At 54.2% G+C, this 17,557-nt stretch overlaps 1 protein-coding gene across 6 annotated transcripts; it reads right to left on the bottom strand.

The window, feature by feature from the left end:
• Positions 1-22: 22 nt before the first annotated feature.
• Positions 23-13,705, bottom strand: CSF3R (colony stimulating factor 3 receptor). 6 transcript variants are annotated; one of them, XM_027109077.1, is made up of 18 exons: positions 13,599-13,705; positions 12,305-12,359; positions 10,291-10,374; positions 7,762-8,058; positions 6,722-6,845; positions 6,378-6,565; positions 5,404-5,573; positions 5,133-5,286; positions 4,961-5,040; positions 4,355-4,568; positions 3,292-3,480; positions 2,793-2,894; positions 2,038-2,184; positions 1,786-1,926; positions 1,486-1,597; positions 1,158-1,239; positions 598-768; positions 23-415 (listed from the first exon to the last, which is right to left on the bottom strand). In XM_027109077.1, exons 3-18 carry the CDS (start codon positions 10,352-10,354, stop codon positions 389-391), a joined length of 2,262 nt encoding a protein of 753 aa, XP_026964878.1. In that variant the 5' UTR covers positions 10,355-10,374; positions 12,305-12,359; positions 13,599-13,705; the 3' UTR covers positions 23-388. The 6 variants fall into 6 exon arrangements, with proteins under 6 accessions (XP_026964878.1, XP_026964874.1, XP_026964873.1 ...); XM_027109073.1 differs by lacking the exon at positions 12,305-12,359 and having other exon boundaries at positions 23-768; positions 13,599-13,622; XM_027109072.1 differs by lacking the exon at positions 13,599-13,705 and having other exon boundaries at positions 23-768; positions 12,305-12,363.
• Between the last annotated feature and the right edge of the window lie 3,852 nt (positions 13,706-17,557).

Below are 17,557 nucleotides of genomic sequence, written 5' to 3'. Positions count from 1 at the left end.
AAAACCAAGCCAAACCAAATCAGACCATAAACCAGTTTAAGAGACTGAAATTATAGGAAACAAGTACAAAAAGCTAGTGGGCAGGGCTTGAAAAAACATTCTCTGGCCTTTGAAGTGGGAGGCCCAGCCCATGGAAATTGGGGGGTTGGGGGAGGGATGCTAGGGGCCAGAGATAGGGGGACACTGGGAGACTTTCTGCCTTTCCTGGGGCTGGGGGTTTTTTAGTGAAGGGCTTACTGACCTCCTCTTCTGTGGATAGCCCAGGCTTATCAAGAAGCAGGCCCAGGTGGGGAGTTCTAGGAAGCCCTAGAAGCCCCCGAGACCCTCCACCCCACTGACCCGGAGCCCCTGCAGGAGAGGGAAGTCAAGCAGTGGCTCAAAGATACAGTCATCCTCCGGGTTTGGGACCAGGGGGCTGGTCTGGAACCAGAGGTTCTCATAGGACTTGGGGCTGGGGGTGAGGCCCCCCAAGAGGGGCTGAGTGGAGTCGCAGCGGAGGTAGTGCCCAGGCCGTGGGCCTGTGGGGCTGCCCAGCACCTGCACGTAAAGGACCTGGTCACTGGTGCCAGACTGGGGCTGGGGCTGGATACGAGGTACTCTTGGGTCCCCCTGGAGCACATAGGCCTGGACCAGGCTGGGGAGGCCACAGGTCCCTGAGCTGTCATTGGACTCCCAGGGTCCTGGCTTCTTCTCTTCCTCCTCCAGCACCGTGATCTTGGTGATGGGTGGCATGCTGGAGTCCCGAAGGCTGGGCAGCTGGAAGGTATCCTGGACATAAGGATGTGGGGTGAGGGCCGGGTTCATTTCAGATATCTGCCCCAGACACTTCCTGCTGCTCTTTGCTGAAACTCAAAGGGTTACTCAAAGGATGCAAAGCATCTCATATGTTCCTGACACGTGTTATGTGCTGTTTAGACTTAGCCTGGTGAATCTCCCCAACGCTTCTGCATGGGATTAGTCCCATTTCACAGTGAGGTGACTGAGGGTTTGAATGGGTAGAGCAGGGATTCGCACTTAGGTCTGCTTTGCTCCAAAGAGGTGAAGTGGGAAGATGGGAAGGCCTGAATACTCATCCTCAGAGGGGTATCCCTTCACTTTGAGCCTGGGGTGGGAGCCTAACCCCCAGCCCCATTTCCCTCTCCCTCCAGTGTTCTCACCTCCGTTGTGATGGTAGGCACCCAGGAACCCAGGCTGCTGTGGGCTGGGTCTGGAACACTTGGCCAGAGGGGATTCTTCCTGCTGGAGAAGGGGGCAGGTGAAGGCTAGGTCAGGCATGCCCTCCCATCTTTCCATCCTTTCTCCCACCTACTCACAGCAGCTGAAGGGACGACCCCTTCATGGAGAGAGGAGAAGGTGGAGGGCCCGACCCCCAGACCTGGGTCCTGAGGCCTGGCAAGGCTGAGACGAGCCTAGACCGGCTCACTCAGGCCTGCACTTCCCTGCAGGCAGGGTTAGTTGGATGTCAGGCCTCTCAAAAGGACTCACCTGGGTCTGCAGCAGAGCTGGGTAGCCCCACAGAGGCAGATGAGCAAGACCAGGAGGCCGAAGAGGCCCAGGAGGATGTGCAGCTCAGACTCCTCTAGAGTGAGGGGAAAGCCAGAAGAGGCAAGAGTGCACGTAGGTAAGGCTGGGCTTCCTCCCTCAGACTGGGGTCCAAGGGCAGGGCTGGGTCTCCTCCCTCAAATCAGGGGATCCACGCAAGGCTTATCTACTTGCAAAATGGAGATCCTTTGGGTGAGGCACCCTCCCACCAGCCTTGTCCTGCCAGCCCCCTTCTCCCCTCACCTAGGGCCAAGGTCATCAGGGTGAGGCTTGTACTGTTGGTGGCCCAAGCCTGGCTGGCAGCCATGAGGTGGACATGGTACAAGCTGGAAGGCTCCAGGCCGCGGAGGACAAAGCTATGGGAGGAGGCGTTCAGGACAGTGGCTAGGAGGAGAGGAGAATGGTGAGTCTGGGTTGGCTGCTGGGCCGCCCCAAGGCTTCTGAACCCGCCCGCCCTGGCCTTCTGGGGCTGTGGGGCACTGAAGATAGACTCACAGAAGGACCGGTCCTGAGCATTGGTCCAGAAGATAGTGTAGTGGGTAAGGGGGCTCCTCCCCAGCTCAGGGGCCTCGGGCACCCACTCCAGCTGGGCCCAAGTCTTGCCAATGTGCCTTAGATGCAGCTCTGGGCCATGGGAGGGGGCTGCCGGAAGAGAGAGGTACAGGGGCTGACAGGGAGCGGGGCGGCGGGGAGAGCCCAGTTGGACTTCTTGTGGCTCCCCAGACCCAAGAACTGGGACACTTTGTGGGGGTGGGTGATAGGAGAGAGTCCAGGGGGACTCATGTCCACGCCTCATTGTCCCAGGAACTTTCCCTGAATCCCACCGACTGCTAATGAGTGGTTGAGCTGGGATTTGAACCTGCTCCTCTTTGACTCCAAAGCCTTGCTGCCTGATTTCTGCCAGGCCTGATTTTTGTCTGGTTCATTATTTCTGCCACTGACTCTCTAAGTTTATGCCAGGCCCTCAGTTGAATTTCTATCACACGTGACACCGGATCAGTTTTTGCCAGACTGGCTCCCTGAATTCTGCCGTGCTCACTGCCCAATTTCTGTTACCCCACCACCTGACTTCTTTCCAGCTGCAGGGGTCCAGTGTAAGCCAGAGGTAATCTTAGGATTGGGAGAGACCCTCTTCTGGGCCAGAGGTAGGGGAAGAAGAAAATGTTCCCTCGTATTCCTGATTTTGGGGGCCTAGACAGGCCTTGAGAGAGAGGAGAGGATTCTGAGAAAAGGCTTGGTGGCTGACAAACCCATCTCTTGGGAGTAAGCATAGATGTGCTGGGAGGGTCCTTTGGTGTCCTGGTACAGGGGGGTCACAGTGATCTCGTAGAGCTGAAAGGGCCTGATGTTCTCTGTAGAGAGAAAATAGGGGCACCCTGGTTAGGGGCTAGCCTCTGATGATGGTCAGGGGCTAACCTCAGACTTCAGGGGTAACCTGGGCCTCATTCTGCAGGGCTGGCCTCTGCAGTCTCTTCTTCAGACCATTTGGTGCGGGTAAGGGGCAAAGAGTGGAAGAGAGAGCTAGGAAGGTGGCAGAGTCAGGGCTGGAAACAGAGGATCCAGTTAGACTGCAGGAGGGACTTCCTGATTCTGAGGATGTGAGATGAGAACAGTGAAAGAACAGGAAAGACTGGGGAATCTGCGTCTTTAGGGTGGTTCAGCTCGCCCCTTGCCTACTGTCAGGCAGGTAAAATGTCCCTCCCTCTCCCGGGCCCTGCCCACCTGCCCAGCCCCCCAGGCCTGCCTCACCCTGCAGCAGGGTCCCTGCAATGCTTCCATTATGCTCCATCCGCCACATCTTAGGGCTGCCGCTGGGGCTGGGGGGACCCAGGCCCCACTCAATGACATAACCCCGAGGCTGAGGGCTGGGGGGCTCCCAGCCCACCCAGAGGCTGTGAGGGTCTCGAGCCACGGTGTGGAGTCTGCCCAGGGGTGGGCCTGGAGACAGAGTAGGAGATGATGACATGAAGATGAAAAGAATGCAGGCCCTGGAGCCAGATGCCTGGGTTCAATCTGGCCTTTGCTACTTACAAGCTGGGTGACCTTGGGTAAGTCAACATCTGAGCCTCAGTTTCCTCATCTGTAAGTGGAAACGATGATAAAAGTTTCTACCTCGTAGGGTCATGGTGCAGATTAAGTGAGGTGGTACATGAAACAGGCCTGGCACGGAGTAGTGCTCGGTGATGATGAAAGCTAACCCTGTGTGGTTCTCGGTATGTATTAATTCACGGAGTCTGCTAACAGTCCCATTGTGGGGCACAGCTACGGTCCCCATCTTAGCAATGGGAAAACCGAGACAGGGAGGTTAAGTAACTTGCCTAGGGTCACATGGCTGGGAAATGGGAATATTAGCTATTGTGAGTCTCACTTCATGAGGACCCATGTTCAGGGGCACCTGGGGTTGGTAGTGGCTGATCCCCTGAGAATGAGCATTTCACTCAGGGACTGTGTTCGAGCTGGAAAAACTTCGGGCTTTCTTTCCCATTTCCTTGGCAGAATAGACGGTGTGTGTGTAGGCACCACCACCGGCTTCACCTGGTTCTGGCTAATGATAATAATAATAGCTAACACATGTGGAGCAGTCACTTTGTGCCAGGCACATGTCTTAACTCGTAATCTTCACAGCGATGCTTTGAGTTAGATACTGTATCATTCCCATTTGCTAAATGAGTAAACTGAGGCCAGAGAGGGTAAGTAACTTGCCCAGATCACATTGCTAGCAAGTGACAGGGCTAGATTTGAACCCAGGCAGTCTAGCCTCCGAATTTACATGCGTAACCATCATGCTCTGCTAGCTGCTGGCCCCCTTTACCTCCGCTCTCCAAGAAGACCACTGGGGTGGGATGAGAGGTCCCAGCTGTGTTATAGGCCTCAAGGATCACCTCCCGGGCTTCTGAAGGCAGTTGGAAGGTACAGTTTAGCTCCGTGGTGTTGCAGAGCATTGGGTCTGCCCCAGCCTGGTCTGAGGGTCTCCAGGAGACCAGGTACCCTTGGATCTGCCCTCTGTCTTCCTCCAGGGGCACTGGCTGCAGTGGGCATAGGGGGAAAAAGATAAGGGGATGCCCAACTCATCTGGAGTGGGGGAGAGCTTGTAGATGGGGTGGCCATGTCCCAAGAACTAAGCCCCCCAGGCTGGGAGCCAGCCCTCCTCCCTCTGTGCCAGGTCCTAGGAGGGAGGGAAGGAAAAAGCAAGTCGGTGTATGCAGCAGTTTGCAGCAGGCAGCAAACTAGATGAGTCCTCCACTGTAGTCTCTCCAGAAGGGCCCTACCCAGCTTCCTGCCCAGGCACATGCAAAGTGAGTGCAAATCACCTACAAATGCATCCAAGCCTCCGAAACCTGTTGGGGTCCTGAGCCCCAGCTTGCAGGGGTCTGTTTGGGTTGAAAGAGGTGGAGGGATGGCCTTCAGAGGGGGTTACCTGCCAGAACAGCTGCACGTCCACCGTCCTGGGGTCCAGCTGCCTCTGCCGCCACCATGTGTCCATTCTGACAGTGGGGGCTGTGGGTGGAGCAGGAAGAGAGGGTCAGGGAGGGCCCTGGAGGCCAGACTGGGTCCTGATGGCCGCTCCCAGCCTGTCACCACCCACTTACCCCGTTGTGTGGTGGTCAGCTCCAGGCTGGGGCTCCAGTTGCTCCAGTGGCCAGGCAGGCGCCAGCGGGTGCAGCGCATCTGCAGGGCGTAGGCTGTGGATGGGAGGAGCCCGCATAGCTCATACTGGAGGGTCCTGGAGGGCAGGGCGCCCACCTGGTGGGGGGTGTGTGTGGCTCTGAGCCTGGATCTCTGTGCCCTTCGGTGCCAGCTCAACTTACCCTGCCCTCAGCCAGCCCCACCCCAGTCTCCTGAGGTTGCCCTCCGCCTCACCAGGTCCCAGCTGGCTTCTCCAAGCAGAGGCTGGTGGCGCAGCTCACACTTCTGATCTATGTGTAGGCTTGGCTTCCAGGTCTCCCAGCGCAACCTCAGGCAGCCTGGCTGGGGCGGGGCCACCTCAGGGCTGGGCCCCAGGGCCCACAGTGTGGGGGGCTCCAGTTTCACTGCAAAGAGAGGTGTCGTCAGACCCTTTCTCTGATCAGTCCTATCGGGCTCTATCCTAGCTTCCACTTGTCTCCCTGTCTGTGGTTCCGTTTCTTCTCTGGGTCTCCGTTTATGGGATCTCTGTGTCTTTCTGTTTCTCTCTGTGTCTCTTCATCTCTGTGTGATCCTGTTTCTGCAGGTCTGTCTCTGTATATGTGTCTGTTTCTCTCTCTGTTTCATACTCTTGCCCCAGGGCCTTTGCACTGGTTGTTCTCTCTGCCTGGAGCACTTACCTCCTGGATATCCAGTGGCTTGCTCCCTCATTTCCTCCAAGGATCTTCTCAAATGTCACCTTCTCAGTGAGGCCTTCCCTGACCACCTTCCTGAAATAGTAATAGCCCCCTCTCCCCGTCGGGTCCCCCTGCTCAATTTCCTCAACATGCTTGCCGTTACCCGACATTCTATTTTGTTTATTTTGCCCACTAGAATGTAACATTTCAGGGGCAAGATTTTTGCCTTTTTGTTTACTGCCATATCCCCAGCACCTAGAACAGCGCCTAGCGCAGAGTGGGCACTTCAAGAAATTTGCAGAAAGAATTAATGAGTGTATCTCTTTGCCTCTGTGTTTCTTCCGCGTCCTTGTCTGGGTCTCCACAGCTCTGTCTATGACTGCATCCACTTTGTTTTTCTCTCTCCTCCTCCTCTACCTCTAGATCTTGCAGCGTCTCATTGCCTGTCGCTGGGTCTGTGTTTCCCTCCCCGTGCCTCTCTATGTCCGCCCATGGTGGGGGCCGCTCCCCTCCCCCACACTCAGTGTCACCCACCGACGTCCATGGGGACAAGGCACAGCTTCGGGGACATGCTGGTTCCCAGCGCGTTCTTGGCCTGCACCCAGATGCCCATGTTCTGGTACAGCTGTAGGTGTTTGCGGGGGATGGAGCAGTGGCTCTGCCCGTCCTCAGGCACGCAGTCGGGGATGGAGTCCTCCCGGCTCTGACAGTTGCCCCGGCTCCTGCCAACGGGCCAGGCTTGGGTGTCAGGCGGGGGAAGAAAGCGAGGCTCCCTTCTCCCTCCCGTCTTTGGCTCTCTCTCCCCACCCCTACAGTCCTACCCATGCTCTGTCCCAGGACCCAAAGGAATGGGGGCTGGCGTAGAGAGCCCTACTCACTTGAAGCTCTTCAGGGTGAAGTTGGTGGACAGGTGGGTGTTAGGGCCTGGCTGCCACTGGCAGGTGAGGCTGTTGGTTGTGAGGTTCATGAGGCAGGACAGGTTGTGGGGTGTGGCGGGAGGGTCTGTGTATGGGGTGGGGAGAGTGAGGGCTTCAGGTAAGACCACTCAGAAAACTCCTACTGGGACCACTTGGCCTCGTTTCCTTGCCCTGGGTCATTCCCTTGTCTCCATGCAGGGTGACCCCAGAGGGGCAGCCCTGGGGGAAGCTAAGTTACAGGCACATACAGGGATAAGTACCACAGAGTCTCCAACCCTCTCAACTCTGTCCCCTTTGACAGTAACAGTGTAGCATCTGGTTTTCATCCTGGTTCTGCCATTCATTAGCTGTGTGATCTTGAAGTCACCTAACGGCTCTGTGCCTCAGTCTCCTCATCTGGAAAATGGGGGTAATGGTAATGTACCTACCCCCTAGGGTTCTTGTGAGGGCTGAGTGACTTACTATGTATGCAGTGCTCGGAGCTGTGCCTGGCGTATAGTGAGTGCTCTGTGGTGTTAGCTTTCACTGTTGTTGATTCTTAAATGAGAACCTTGGTCTTTCTTTGTTTTTAGTTATGCATTGGCTTGGCCCAAATCCATCCTTCTCAGTTTGAACAGAAGGCTGAGACTGGGGTAGGGGAGAAGCTGGGAGCAAGCCCAGCTCATAGAGAACATCCTCCCTGGAGACACTCTCCTATGGCTGAGGGCTTGGGCTTACTCGGCAGCCATATGGAGTAGTGGTTACTATACTGGCTTTCGAGCCACACTGCCTGTTATAAATCTTGGCTCCATCCTTATTAGTTTGTGACCTTTAGCATGTCACTTACCCTCCCCAAGCCTCGGTTTCCCCATCTGCAAAATGGGGCTAAATAACACTACCCACTGGTAGGGAAGATGACATGATATTGTGCCTTTAAAGTGCTTCTTGAGCAAGAGCTTAAGAAAGAATAGTTGGCAGGAGGGCATTGGAGGCAGAGTGGGTGGATGGCTGCAGGGACTCACAGCCTGCCTGTAGCTCAGCCTGGTCCAGGATCTGCAGGCTGTTGCCCCAGTGCAGGCAGCAGGAGAGAAGGGCCCGAGAGCGGTTGAGGTGGGGCAAGGTGATGGTGGACTGCAGGGTCCCATTCGGCAGGTACTGCTGCCTCTCCCCGGGCTGAAGCTCTGCTTCCAACTTCCATACAATGTGCGATTCCGAGTCCAGGCGGCTGCAGTTCTGGCTGATGGTGCAGGAGGCTGTGATGGGATCCCCCAGGCGGACGATGGGGGCTGAGAGGCTGATGTGCCCGCACTGCTCCAGGCCTGGGGTGGAAGAGAAGGGGCCGTAAGTGACTCCTCTGCCTGGCAGAGCTGGGCTCCTAGACTCAGTACCCCTAGACTCTGTGCCATTACCTTCATGCTTTACCTCCCAAGACGTGTCACTGGAATGGGGAGGATGTGTATGGGGACCGTGAGAGGCTCTGGGGGTGAGATCAAGATAGCGGTGTGTGGGTAAATGTTTATCAGCTGGCTATACAGAGAGAAACAGATCCTGGTTTGTAGGCTGGGCTGCTTTCCCTGGTGTAAATATTCCCACCGTGGCTGATTGCAAGCTACCAGTGTGACATCACTGAATGTGAACCCGGGAAGAGATGTACACAGTCAGCGCTTGCAAGCCAACCCCAGCACGCCACCAGATGGGAGATTACTCCCCTCCCCAGCAGTGGTGAAACAATGGTTAGAATGATAAGAACCCCACAGCCACAGCAATCTTTTCAGATTTCAAATCTGTTACCGCATCTTGATTATAACACTTCAACGGTACGTTATTCCTCTGAAAGGCAGTATGGTATGTGGGTAAGAGCATGGATGTTGGAACTAGACTGCCTAGGTTTAGAGCCTGGTTCTATTGCTTATTAATTATGTGACCTTGATGTGTCACTGGGACTTTCTGTGCCTCAGTTTTCTCATCTGTAAAATGGGGATTAAAAAGTCCCTACCTTAGTTTTGCTGGAAGGATTAGATGTGAGAACACGTGTAAGGCACTTAGAACAGTGCCTGTCATGTAAATATTTGCTGCCATGATTAGGATAAAGACTCAGATCCTTCTCACAGCCCTTGTGGCCTGGCCCCTGCCTAGCCCTCCTTGTTCCAGCTCAGACCATCCTTTTCCAGCTCCCATCACTCTGGCCTTCTTGCTATTTCTTGAAAGCGCCATGCTCCCTCCAATCTCCGGATCTTTGTACCTGCTGATCCTTTTGGAGGTGCTCCTTTGCTTCTCTCCCACCCCTCCTTCACCTGGTTAACATTTAGGCGTCTTGCGGGGAACCAGACCAGGTTCTGACCAACCAGACCAGGCCAAGCCCCTTGAACTTTCCCAAAGCTCTTATTGTCCTTCATAATTATGTAGTCATGTGATTATTTGCTTGTTTGTCCCCCAAACTAGACCATGGGTTTTGTGAGGCCAGAGACCTTGGCTGTTTCACTCATTGCTGCATTCCCAGCACCTAGCACAGAGCAGGCCCTTGGTGGATACGTGTGGCATAAATGAGTAAGCACTGCACTTTGCCCACGATGCCTTCTCTCCTCTCCCAGGTGTTCTTCAGCCCATTTTGCTGATGGGGATGCTGAGCCCTTAAGAGGAGGAGCAATTTGTTTAGGGTCACAGAGCAAGTTCATGGAGGCTTCTACTACTCCACAGACTCAGAATTTCAGACTAGAAGGAAACTTGCCAACTGTTTACTTCAAAACTCCACCTGATACTGAGTCCTCCACAGCAGGGCTAGGATGGCCTAGTTTTGTATGGCCTGCCAGCTAAGAACATTTTTTATATGTCTAAAGGGTTGAAAACCAAACCAAACAAAAACCAAACAAGAACATGCAACAGAGACTGTATGTGGCCTGCAAAGCTGAACATTACATCAAAGTTTGCCGACCCCTGCTGTGCCTTGGCTTGCATACCCCCAGAGATGGGAGACTCTCCACCTATCAAGATAGAGTTTCCATAGTGTGGAGAGCTCTGCCTGGGATTCTTTTTATTTTATTTTATTTATTTATTTTTTGGCCGTGCCATGTGGCATGCGGGATCTTAGTTTCATGAGGAGGGATCAAACCCATGCCCCCTGCAGTGGAAGCATAGAGTCCTAACCACTGGACTGGCAGGGAATTCCCTGGGATTCTATATTTCAGGATTAAAGCTGCCTCCTACGTCTTCCACCCTGATCCCTTTGCTGCCCGTGAAGGCTGCACAGGACTCAGGGGTTCCTTCTGACAACACGGCACAGATTTGCAGGCAAGACCTGGGTCTACCCCACCTTCTCCGGGCTGGCCAGCCCAGGTCCTCTCACTTTTCCTTAGAGGTGGTGGTTTGCCTACAGAGGTCTATGCATGGGAGCCTGGCTACCCCACATCTGTGGCCCAGTTGATTCTTTTGGGATTCTCTGGGAGTCCCAGGAGCACTGTGGCAGTGCTGGGAAATGCCTCCCTCCTCCACCCCCAGCATCTCTCCCTGTGCTCCCCCCTCCCCTCGGCACCCTCGCTCCTGGCCACACTCACTTCTGGGGAGCAGCAGGATGATCAGAGCAGCTCTCGCTAGGTTCCAGGCTCCCAGCCCCGCCATAGTGCCGGCTTGGTGCTCACCTGGAGGCAGAGGGGGATGGTTAAAGTCATGGGCTTCGGAGTCAGAGCTGAGCTTAGTCCTTGCTCTGCCACAGTGTGGCTTCGGCCAGGTTACTTGATCTCTCCGAGCCTAGTTTCATTGCAAAATTGAGGTAACAACAGCCTATACTGCATAGGGTTTTGGGAGGAGGACCCAAAATGATACAAGTCAAGGGCTTCACGCAGGGCCTGGCACATAGGAGACGACTCTGTAAGTGACAGCCGCTGTTATTATTCTATTTGCCTTCCAGGAGAGAGCAGGGAAAGGAGCCGCAGGGAACAGTATTCTTCTCCACTTCCGTTCTGTCTTAGCTGGGTTTCCCCCACAAAGCAGAGGCTGAGATGAAGGCTTGCAATGCAGGGAGTTTCTTTTGGGAAGGTTCCAGGAACAGAGTGAGGGAGTGGGGAGAATGAAATGGGTAAGGAGGGAAAGCCAACACAAGGGTTCGTCATCAAGCCAGTCACATTTATGGACAACTGGGGCTCAGTCCTGCTGGAACCTTCCAAGGAGCCATGTAGAACACGCCTCAAGAACTGTCCACCCAAGGGACAATTCATCCCTTGGCTGGCTGAGAGAATGGGAACATTTATTCACCAGTTCCTGCCCCCCGTTGGTCAAGGGCTGTCCCTTGGTGTATTAATTCTCTGGCATGTCCATGTTGCACATGCATGAGTACCAGGCAGGTTCTCCTGGTGAGCCATGCTCAAAGTCCTTTCCTCTGACGCTGGTGAATATCAGAGACGCTCCCTGGCAGAAAGGGACAACTCCACAGAGTAGCTGAGGACAGGCTACACCTTGGGAAGCTGGCTGCCGCAGAGATGGCTAAAGGGAAGGTGGGCTGGAGGATACCCCCAATTCTGGGCACAGACCTCTGGAGGCCTTCTGGGGCCAGGCATCCTGTGGTCATGGCGACAGTGCCCAGATGGAGGGAGCATTAGTTCCCTCTAATTAGTTCATTAGTCTCAGGAAGTATGCATGGGTTTCTACCGCTGGGGTGGGCTTCCAGCCTTTCCACTCTGCTCCCACTGGGGTCTTGGGGCCAGACACCTGATCCTCCAGCACTAATTGACGCTCTTGGCGGCAGGTCAGTGGGAATCACCAGCCTGTACATATATGAACACATACATGTATGTGTGTACATCAGCACAGCTGATCCCTTGTGCTCAGAAAGAATTAAACTCCTCTCCCTTTTCTCTCCTTCCAAGACAGAGGTGGGAATAAGAAATGCCCAGATACCCAAGGCTATTCCTGCCTGCCTGGGCCTTACTTAAACCCCTGGTCTGTCCTTATTTGTTGCAGTATCAGGACACCAGGTGAATGCTAGCCCATAAGTCACCTTTTTGCAAATCAAGAAAAAAGCGCCCCTTCCTCTGGACGAATGCAGCCCCACACTAGGACCTGGCAACTAGGGAACAGGCTGAATTTCAACCTCCGCTTGCTGGGCAGCTTTGTGCAGTGAGAAACCTGCACAACTGTTCAGAGCACCCCAGTCTACCAATCAGTGGTTGGCAACTTTCTTCTTACAGCATGCCAGCATGATTATCCACCATGCACACTTGTTGGGGAAGATTTAGCCTCCTTGGCCCAGATTTTGGGACACTGGTGCCCATCTCCATGTATTTTTGATCATATCCCAGCCCTCCTGCCCAGCGAATTACCACTTCATCCCTCTCCATTGGCTCCTGTCCAGAGTGGGCAATGCAACCTCAAACCCCCAGGGGCCCAGGCATCCTCTCCCAGGGTTGCCAAGGGTTGGCACGTTTGGCATCGGTCCCTGGTCCCCCACGGCAGCCCTGGGTGCTCCCTACCCCAGCTGAGCGGGATCTGGGGCCAGGTAGAGCATGGTCTCACTCTCTGGGGGCCCAGCACTGAGTCAGACCACCTGGTCTGAACCCCGGCTCTGCCACTTACCAGCTTGGTGACCTTGGACAAGTTACTTCACTTTTCTGAGCCTCAGTTACCCCATCTGTGAAAGAGGGATAACAATAGCACTCACTTCTCAGGGTTGTGGTGAGGATGAAATGAGATGGTCCCTGATAAAAGCACTTAATATGGAGCCTGCATAGAGGAAGCACTTAATAACCATGTTATTTTCACATGCCATAAAGCGGGACACCGCCTTGTGGAATCAGCATGGTTTAGTGCCTCCCTGCCCTGCTTACAGGCTGCGTGGTCACAGCCTCCTAGGACTGCCACCTTGCTTTTGTCCGTGTCACACTGCACATTCCAAAGCCCCATTTCTGAGTCCCCTGCTCCTTGGCCCCCCAGTCTCCCCTCTTGCTCCAGCCATCTCGGCTCACTCTCTGGCCTCTCTCTGAGTCCCAGCACACCACGCTGGCCCCTGGGGTCACTGCATCACCCCCCACTCCTTTCTGCTTTCCTCTCCTTTCCCTCCCATCACATTCAACCTTCTCCAGTTCACACCCCTCTCTCGCCTGTCCTTTCTACTCCCCTTCACGTGGATTCTTTCCATGGGAAGAGGGTTGGGGGGAGGAGGAGGCTGGCAATGAACAAAGGGAGAGGACTTCCCAGATGTGGTTCAGATAGAGGGAGACGGGCGGAAAAAGTAGGAAAGTGAGATACACAGACCAAAACGTTGGAGAGAGACTCACAGAGATAAAGACTGAGGCAGGAGAGAGAAAAGAGCCGGAGACAAGAATGCTGATACACAGAGACGGAGGCACTCAGAGGCCGAGAAGCAAGAGATACTCGAGATTTTAAGATTCAAGAGACAAAGGGAACCGTGAGAGACAAAAAGAGAAGCACAGAGAGACTCTGAGACAGACAGAAGCTCAGAGGCATGGCAAGCCAGAGAGGGGCTGAGGAGGAAAGAGAGGTGGAGAGTGAAATAGACAGACAGGGATGGAGACACAGAGCAGGTAAGACACAGGTTCTGAGAGAGAGACGGGGAGAGGGACAATGAGTATGCCCTTCGCTGAGTCCAGCCCTTTCCTGAGCCCAGAACAGTGTCCTCAAAGAGATATTTGTCTGTGACTTCCCCAATGCAAAGAAAAGTAGGGGCACCCTGGGAAAAGTAACTCAGTGTCCAGGGCTCTTGATACCAAGGGACAAATCCTAAAGGCAGGAGCTCTGCTCCCAGGCCCCCTGCATACGCACGCCCTTGACAGAGCTGGGGGAGCATAACTGGGACTCCAGGGTCCCCTCGAGCCCAAGGCCCAGCCCTCCCTGGGGCTCCCCTACTCACGTTGGAGCCTGCGGCTGGGCGCCCGCCTGGCCTCCCTGGTCTCTGCTCTCCTCTTCAAGGCAAGTTCCTGAAAACAGCCACAGCCCGGCTGCTCTCCCCAGCCCTGTCGTTAATGGCTCGGCCTCTGACAGGCGCAGGGGCTGCGGATTGCAACACCTGCCCAGCCTCCTTCCCGCCCTTGCATTGTTGAAGCTGGCATGGGCAGCCCCTTCCTCCCAGGAAGGAGCCTAGGAGGGAAGCTGGTGGGGCCCGGGCAGCCTTCCTGCCTCGGGGGTCTTAAAGGGGCAGAGGGATGTGGCAACGTTGTCCCCCCCCTCTGCCTCCGGATTTCCTGACCTCAAAGCTCTGAGGCTGGCAGGGCCCAGGCTCCAACCCGCTTGGGTGCCGTTCCCATGCCCCCGCACCCCCCTGCCCTGGGGAAGCATCACTTGGAGACAGACCCTGGCTCGAAGGCTCGCTTGGCCCTAAGCCTCTTTTTAGCACTAGCCTTGGGGCCCTGATCCTCCCAATATTCAGAGGGGCGTCCTCCAGGTTACAGGGAATTCTGTAACACAGTACCTTCCTCCCCACTCCCTCTGCATGGCATGTTCCTTACTGTTGCCCAAAGGCCACACAGACAGAGGAATGCGGACTCTGGGGACAAGGCAGGGGATTGCCTGTGAGGCTCTGGTCTTCACAGCTCACTAGAGATTAGTAACGTTAACTCACAGTGATTCTGCCAAACTGAATATTTTTTCATTGAGTGAAACAGACTACATTTTATGTCTTTCACAATTCCTCTGCAATTGTTTACAAATAATTTTCTGTGCATTTTCCTAAAGAGGGTTCAGACTGTTCACAGTTTATTGGGTTTATGATGCAATAAAGATTAGGTACCAACAGACTAGCAGAGTGTCTGTAACATATGATCCTTTTTAGAAAAAGTGGGTTTCTGAGTCTGTTGTGATGGGGCAGACCTGGGCTCCACTTCTCGTTCCAGTACGAAATATCCAACTGTCTGTAGCAACCTCCCAGAGGTGTCCCAGAAGGCTCACATGCTCAACAAATCCCATTGACTCTTCTTTCAAAATATAACTAGAATCCTGGGTAGATAGGTATTCACTGTAAAGTTCAACTTGGCCATATGTGTGGATATTTTCCTGATGAAAAATTGGAAAATATAAATACCACTTAAACCAGTACCAGCCAGCTCTAAGCCATCCTTTCTCTTACCTGATTCGTTGCAGTGGCCCCCTCCCTGGTCTCCCACTTCCATTCATCCTCATCCCCCCGACCTGTCTGTTGTTCCTTCAGCAGCCAGTGTGGTACTGATCAAACAGAAGTCAATTCATGTCATCCTCTGCCCCAAACTCCCAAGGGCTCTCATCTCACTCAAAGTCAAAGCCCTTTCAATGACCTACAAAGCCCTACCCGGGGCCCGTTCCCTCCCTGGCCCCTCTCCTGTGATTATTCTCCCCCTTGCTGCTCTGCTCTAGCCACTCTGTTGTCCTTGTTATTTCTTGGACTTGTTAGGCTCCCTCCTGCCTCTGGGCCTTTGCACTTGCTGTTTCTTCTGCCCGGACTTTTTTCCCCCAAATCACTCTATGGGTCACTCCCTCCCCTTCTTTGGGTTTTTTGCTCAAGTGTCACTTTCTCATTGAGGCCTTCTCTGACCACCCTTTAAAAAAATTGCAACCACCCCTCACTCTCTAGCTCTCTTTCCCCCCTAATATTACCCTTTTCACCATCTGACACAGGCTGCCTCCAGCCCCACCTCCCACTAGAATGGAAGCTCCATGAGGGCAAGTGTTTTAGTCTGTTTTGTTTAGAACTTTATCTCCAGGGACTTCCCTGGTGGCGCAGTGGTTAAGAATTCGCCTGCCAATGCAGGGGACACGGGTTCAAGCCCTGGTCCAGGAAGATCCCACATGCCACGGAGCAACTAAGCCCATGCGCCACAACTACTGAGCCTGTGTGCCTAAAACCCATGCTCCACAACAAGAGAAGCCACTGCAATGGGAAGCCCGCACACAGCAATGAAGAGTAGCTCCCGCTCACCGCAACTAGAGAAAGCCCACGCGCAGCAACGAAGACCCAGTGCAGCCAATAAATAAATAAATAAATTAAAAACCAAAAACAAAACCAACTTTATCTCCAGGGTCTTCAACACTGTCACATAGGGAGCCCTCAATACATAATATTCGTTGAGTGAACAATTGAATGGATGCATCTTCCCTCCATGTCACCAAACCTGTCCCCAATCTCTGCAAACCTCATCTTTTTTTTTTTTTTTTTGAGGTACGCGGGCTTTCACTGTTGTGGCCTCTCCCGTTGCGGAGCACAGGCTCCGGACGCGCAGGCTCAGTGGCCATGGCTCACGGGCCTAGCTGATCCGCGGCATGTGGGATCCTCCCAGACCGGGACACGAACCCGCGTCCCCTGCATCAGCAGGCGGACTCTCAACCACTGCGCCACGAGGGAAGCCCTGCAAACCTCATCTTGGTAAATTATATCACCCCCAAGTCCCCCAACCCAGGGACCCAGGAGTCATTCTTCACGCCCCTCCCCCCCACTGTCACATCCAGTCAGTTCCTGATGAAGGAGAATGGGCCTTTTGTTCATCATTCAGAAAACTCGTTCCTCAAGTAGGTGGCAGGGGCATGATGGTGAGCAAAAGCAGCCCTAGCTTCTGCCTTGATGGAGCTCAGGCTTATCAAGAGCTCAGAAATTCATCTCATCTCTGGGTCACGTGTCCCCAGCCCTCACCTGGACACATTGCTGCCTCCCTCCGGGGCTGAGCCCCCGTCACCTCCAGCTGGCCAAGTTCTGGCTCTGCTGCTGCTTGGGCACCTTGCCTGCCCTGAGCATCTCTCCGGGCTGGGTCGGGTGCCTTCCCTCCTTGGTGACGCTGTAATGCTGCAGCGGCTGTTGGCTGTCTGCTTCCTTCATTAGACTGTGCACACCTTGAGGGCAGAAACCACGTTCTCTTCTCTGCCTGCAGCCTCAGCACAGGGCACCCAGAATTCTCAGTGCAGATCTATTGGACTGCAGACTTTGGAGAAGCTGTTTACCCTCTCCAAGCCTCAGTTTCCTTATCTGCCACAGGGGTAATAACTCCTTCCAGGGGTTTTGTGAGGATTAAATGAGCTATGGGAGGTACGGAGCCTAGCATGGTAACAAGCACGTGGTAGGTGTTCAAGAAAATTCCTTACTTTCTTTCTGCTCTGCAGAGTTCAGTATGTCAGAGCAAGGCTCTACTGTTGCTCCATTCTCCACTGAGGACCTGCACCAGGCAATGGAGCTGCCACAGCTGAAATGAAAATTAGATTTAAGGAGAAACTTTCCTTAGGTAAGAAGCATTAGCAGATAGAGAGGCTAAGAGCAGAGGGTGAGGAGTAGACTGCTTCGACTTCCCACTTAATGCCGTGTGGCCCTGGGCAAGTTGTTTGACCTCTCTGAGCCTCCGTTTCATCATCTTTAAAATGGGGATAATGTTAGTATTTACTTCAGGGGATCCTTGAGAGAAATCAGTGAACTAATGCGTGTGAGGCTCATGGGCCAGAGCCAGGCTCACAGTAAATGCTCAATAAATGTTTACTCTGGTGAGCTGGAAAGCACGAGACAGCTGTGAAGTCAAGCCCTCCCTCTCACCTAGTGTCTGCTTTGTGGATACTTCCTCCTCCAGCTCTCCTGCCCCGCCCCCTCCTCCCTCAGACTGGGTGGCCTCTGGGGGCTGGAAACCCCAGTCAGGGAGTTCTGCAGTGGTGGGGAACCCCATGCTCGGCAGCCCTACTGCGGGTTGGGTGGTTTCAGTTTCTGCAGGCAGAGGCCAGGTGGACCAGCCAGGGTGAGTGTCCAGAAGCGGAGGCTCTGCTCATCCGCCTGGGGCTGGTTTGGCTGGAATACAGCAGTCGGCTGAGATTGTGCAAACGGGTCATTGTGCAAACATGCCCCCGTGTGTGACCTCGATTGTGCAAACA

This window comes from Aethalodelphis obliquidens, unplaced genomic scaffold (genome assembly GCF_003676395.1).
Source record: "Aethalodelphis obliquidens isolate GAN/ISIS:26980383/991018 unplaced genomic scaffold, ASM367639v1 scaffold9, whole genome shotgun sequence".
Classification (NCBI taxonomy): Eukaryota; Metazoa; Chordata; class Mammalia; order Artiodactyla; family Delphinidae; genus Aethalodelphis; species Aethalodelphis obliquidens.
The sequence above is the reverse complement of the archived record's forward strand: the minus strand, read 5'-3'. Positions and strand labels throughout refer to the sequence as shown.